This window comes from Salvelinus sp. IW2-2015, linkage group LG21, assembly GCF_002910315.2.
Source record: "Salvelinus sp. IW2-2015 linkage group LG21, ASM291031v2, whole genome shotgun sequence".
NCBI classification, from domain to species: Eukaryota; Metazoa; Chordata; class Actinopteri; order Salmoniformes; family Salmonidae; genus Salvelinus; species Salvelinus sp. IW2-2015.
The window spans coordinates 1,753,157-1,758,441 of record NC_036861.1 but is presented as its reverse complement, the minus strand read 5'-3'; the positions used below and the strand labels follow the sequence as shown (position 1 = coordinate 1,758,441).

Below are 5,285 nucleotides of genomic sequence, written 5' to 3'. Positions count from 1 at the left end.
CAGAAGTAATGCAGGACAGGAGGAGCGCCTAGTTACTGTACCTCGAACTGTGTGACAGCAGCATAGCGGATTTCTCCTGCAGGAGTTGCATATTTACTTCTGTAGAAACCTTTCATTTTGTCATTCAGCTCCCCAACAAAGTCAATCTTCAAAGTACCAGATCCTGGGAAACAGGTGCAAAAACCAACGTGTGTTTATTCAGCCTTTACTACAATAAGAGGTTTGTTTTTTTGTCAACTACAAACAAAAAGACATGGCATGGTGTCAAACACTAGGAAGAATAGTGAATGGCAGAGAGTGGAGGGTTTATTATAAACCTAAAAAGCCCTGGAGCCATTCTGGTTAACGGCGAGTCCTTTGACTTACCTTTCTGTAGAGCACTAGGGAATGACAGAGTTACTTTCTCGTCCTCATTTTGATAGTTGAATCCTGTAGCGTTAATTTCTAAAGAGAAGGGAAAAAATGCAAGGCTGATATTCGCTGCCATAACATAATAATGAAAAGAACATACAAACGTGCCTAACAAGCCTGAAAAAGCAGGTCTAATCAGGAAATAGAAGAAATACATCAAATCAAAAATATATATAATAGTTTGTCTATAATCAAGAGAAATATGAAAAGACAATTGACAGAATCTCACCCTCACCTTCCCCTCCCTCTGGTACAAAGGATGCTGTGATGATGTCGATGTCAGCACAGTTCATCACAATCTGATTAGTGGACAGGTTAACCTGGAAAAACGACAGAAACACGACTACTAAGTAAAATCGGGGACTAGCATACCCTTGTATAAATCCCCGGGATGACATAAGAACGACATTTTTAATTAGTGTAAAAAATAAAATGTTTGGCAGTCATTCTAGAGTCCCTCAATGATAATACTCCCTCGATATAATACTTCCAAACTAGGATATTTGTTTTTCTGCCAYAAGCAAATCCACCATTAAGGGTAAATCTAATCTGAACTGTGTCAGATAGCAGCGATAGGGATCAAACAACTTACTGTAGGAGGCTTAACCTACAGTGGCAGGCTTAACCTACAGTGGCTCAGTGTCACCGTGAAAAAATTGTGGCTTGACAGGGAGAGCGGAAAGGCAGTGAAAGATGGTTTGGAGAAAGGGAAAGAAAGAGACAGTCTATAGGGCTTCTGACTAGAATGCAATGTGATAGCGGCTCATGCGACGGTCGACCGTCCGACCTATTGAGGGCGGAACCCAGAGGCACACTCAGACGCGGCTTTCTGAGAGAGAAGGCTAGTCCCATTTATTGACGGTTGGGTGCTGCCGTTGTTTATTTTGATACTCAGAGAGCTGGGAGGTTGTAACCAAGAAGGCAGGGCTGTAATTATAGAGTGTGCTAGGTGATGGCACGGTGCCACATCGCTATCAGTCTTGTTGGCTATTGTGCGGTTATCTGACAACTTTTAAATCCTGGGCTGGCATTGACATTAACTTGGCTAATGAAATTATAGAATGTGCATACAAATAGCAGCCACGGAACTGACAACACATAGCCCATGTATTGCAGTTAAAAATGCCATACTTGACAACTGTATTTGTCACTTAAATGCAAAGAGTTGCCTAATCCTTTCATCTAGCCTAATTTCCTAGGCAAATGCAGTTCACCAACTACGTAAAACAACGTGCCATCCCCCTATGGATACCAAACATAGATCAGCGGCACATAGATAACCCATACCGTAATCTATTAGATTTAGACAATGTTTGTGTGTAAGGTACTAAAATAGTTTAGCCTGGCGTTTTAAGTGTCATTGAAACACAGCCAGTGTTATGTCCCCATGATGACTAGTAACTTGTGTTCCTAGCCTGTGTTCTGAGATGAAGATGGTGTATGCAAACATCTGAGCGGAATTTATGCACCATATTTGTCACCAAATATGATACCCATAAGAAACGAATCAAATGAAGCAAGCAAGTCTGTAATAGACATGTGGTGTAGTATTTGGGATGGGCATTTGACAGTTGCAGTACTCGTATTGGGGAAAAAACTAAATCATACTCAAGTRTTACAGATAACAAATACTAATTGCCCCATACAGACAGTATACAAAACATGAAGAACACATTCCTAATATGAGTTAAACCCCCTCCCCTTTTGCCCTCAGAACACCCCCAATTCTTCAGGGAATGCACTCTACAAGGTGTCAAAAGAGTTCACTCTACAAGGTGTCAAAAGAGGGATGCTGGCCCATGTTGACCCCAATTCTTCCTACAGTTGTGTCAAGTTGGCTGGATGTCCTTTGGGTGGTGGGCCATCCTTGATACACACGGGAAACGGTTGAGCGCGAAAAAMCCAGCAGTTTTGCAGTTCGACACAAAACGGTGCGCCTGGCACCTACTACTACGTTTAAAAGGCACTTAAATATGTTGTCTTGCCTATTCACAATCTGAATGGCGCACACATACACAATCCATGCCTCAAGGCTTAAAAATCCTTCTTTAAACTGTCTCTTCCCCTTCATCTTCTGCACTGATTGAAGTGGATTTAACAAGAGACATCAATAAGGAATAATAGCTTTCACCTGGTCAGTCTAGGTCTAAGTGAACCCAGCGGAAAATAGGCTAGAGACAATTATTCCCAAACTGCTGCTTGTTGTTGGAACACATTTTCCTACTTCAACCAGTCCATTTATAATTTGTGATAAAACTGTCATCATTTGGCAAGGAATGTAGTTTGTGTATCCATCAGCTAGATACCGCTTTTATAGGCTTGTGATGCACACTCAGCACGCCTGTGTGTGCAGGGAGCAGTCAGAAGGCAATTGAGTGAATGAGACAGGGAGGGGAAAGGGAATTTAGGGGTAAAACGGGGGTGCCAAGGCACATTCCACCAAATAGTTTTACAGTATAACAAAATAAATACAAGTCATCTCTGGTTAAAGAGCGAGYTTTGACGTCCGTTTGAGAATTCATGCCCATCCGTATGTAGTAATTGGTTTACACCATCAACATACCAACAGGCAATGGGAAGTACGCAAAGTTGCACACCATTTTCCCAATCACTGACAGATTAGGAATAATTTAACTAAATTTCTTTAAGTGTCGTGCATTATCATCAAACAATATCAGTTCTGAATGTTATACATCATGGTTGTTGAATGTCTAGTGTTTTGTCATTGAAATGGTATGCTAGCAACACGCTTGCAAAATAGGTTAACACAGAGACGGAAGCTGGGAGGTCCTCTAGTAGGAAGACATTTACTAGCTATGATTTAGCAAACATTAGCTCAGTTAGCACTAGCGCGCATGCTAACTGGGTGCGCTGACATGCAACTAACGTTAGCGTTGATCATACTATACATTAATTTCAAGTGAGAAGTATGTAGTAGTGACTATTGGCCAGTGAACGATTTGCAAAAATTACAGCGAGTTAACGTTAATGTGCCTAGCTATCTAACTAGTATTAGCAGTTAACTAGCGAATGACGGTTCATCTAGGTAGGTAGCTAGCTAGTTACTCTGGACGGTACCATTCAAGCCAATATTTTCTACATTGGATACATATATGTTCAACCTAACTAAAGTGAACTAGGCTAGCTGTTTTCCACTACTATAATGGGTTAGTAGATAACGTTAGTTTGTGGTTCGCTAGCTGGCAAGTTAGCTAGCTAGTTAGCCATTTTGCCATTCGAACGTTGTACATTAGGCAAAATAGATTACATAACCATGCACCAAGTACGATACAAATTGTCTTTCAATTACTTCCCCTACCTCCACAATCGCCTCTAGCTTGCCCTCGAAAGTGAAGTCGATGAGGTCGGGCTTCAAGCACAACCCGTAGTTGACAGGGTAGACGTCAGTGGGCAACCTTACGAAGGGCCTCCTTTCAGGCATGGTGTCTGTATTTTGTCTGGTGGAGATTGCGAAGACGGTGCTGCTGTGTATTACTCGGAATTTGATAGTTCTGAAGTTCTGCAAAATGGGCTTCGACAACAAAACTGGATCTTGGGGAATTACTCGTTTTACGAATGACAGCGAAACCCGACGGCCGAGAACCAGCAACATAAAATCCTTAGCTAGAAATGTTACCAGCTAGGGTCCTCCCCTCTCACTTCAAATCCACCGTAACAACGTGTGTAGGAGCGCAGTATGACGAGGAAAAGTGTCATCGCGTTGAAGCGGAGGAACACTGGAACAAGGGGGTGTGTTCAATATGTTTGGTTTTGAAGTAGTTTGTCAATTGCAGTAACCTCTTTTTCTCCAAAAATATAGCTATGTTATGTAAAATATTTGACATAAATCATAACTGACAATTACATGCTTTCTGTTTGTAGCATTCCTTATTAGTAGTAGTAGATAGTAGCAGAAATAACAATAATGCATGAAGTCATCTGCACTCTGAAAATAAGAATTTGCATCAACAACAGGTTGTTTACCTTTTTATGTTGTGAAAGTTTTGATGATTGTCTATGTTGTTGCCTAGTAGTGAGTGTGTGTAAATCACCTATGGAAACCAGTAGTCAGAGGGCTTAGCTACTCACATGACTCATGTAGGTCATTGCAGACATCTCTCTATCAACTCTATTTTGTTTGCTTAAGAATCCTCCTGCCAAGAAGACGTGCAAATCTTCAGATCATGTCATGAAAAAGCAACCAATTTAAGAGACAATTCCACTATCTAAACCCATGTAACTCTTTATTATCTGTGTCCAACGGCTAAGTAACTGGTGCTGTAGCCTGCATCCATAAGAACCCATTTATGCTTGATCCAAAAATGTGGTCGGTATGGATGGTGTGATGCGATTGCGAAGCCTCCAGAGGCAAGCAGTGGCCAAATTGAGCTCCGTACTGCGCTGTGCGCCTCACATTTTGTAACAATGAGTAGGGCTCCGCATTGACATGATTAGTTGATGGTAGGTGCGGGTATGAGGTCCTGTATAAATACAAACTCACTTCCTTGACAACTTCTTTCAGAGCATCTCTGAGATGCACTGACTTCTGCAGAGGCCATATCAAAGGCGCTGCATAGTCATTCTGACGTCTGCATTGGCAGTGCAGCACTTACGGTCAGCATTTACCGGCTCTGCATTAGTCAGGGCATTCATACATCTTGTGCTTTGCGGGACAGCGCAGAGCTGTTGTGAAGGAAATTGTCAAGGAAGTGAGTTTGTGTTTATACAGGACCGCCCGCCCTCACCTACCATCAACCAATCATGCAGAGTAAAATGGAGCCCTCCGCATTGTTACAACAGTTAAACATTTGGCCACACCTTGTAGATATATCTTTGATTTTTTGTCTTCTGATCTAAACATCTTTGATCTATAA

The 5,285-nt window shown here is 41.8% G+C and overlaps 1 protein-coding gene across 1 annotated transcript in view; it reads right to left on the bottom strand.

The window, feature by feature from the left end:
* LOC111982481 (puromycin-sensitive aminopeptidase-like) overlaps nt 1-4,109 on the bottom strand; it is a 28,327-nt gene extending 24,218 nt beyond the window's left edge. Inside the window, 4 exon segments of the mRNA XM_024014049.3 lie at nt 42-163; nt 367-444; nt 647-731; nt 3,731-4,109. Coding sequence (XP_023869817.1) covers nt 42-163; nt 367-444; nt 647-731; nt 3,731-4,024 — 579 coding nt within the window. The 5' untranslated portion in view covers nt 4,025-4,109.
* Nucleotides 4,110-5,285: the final 1,176 nt, after the last annotated feature.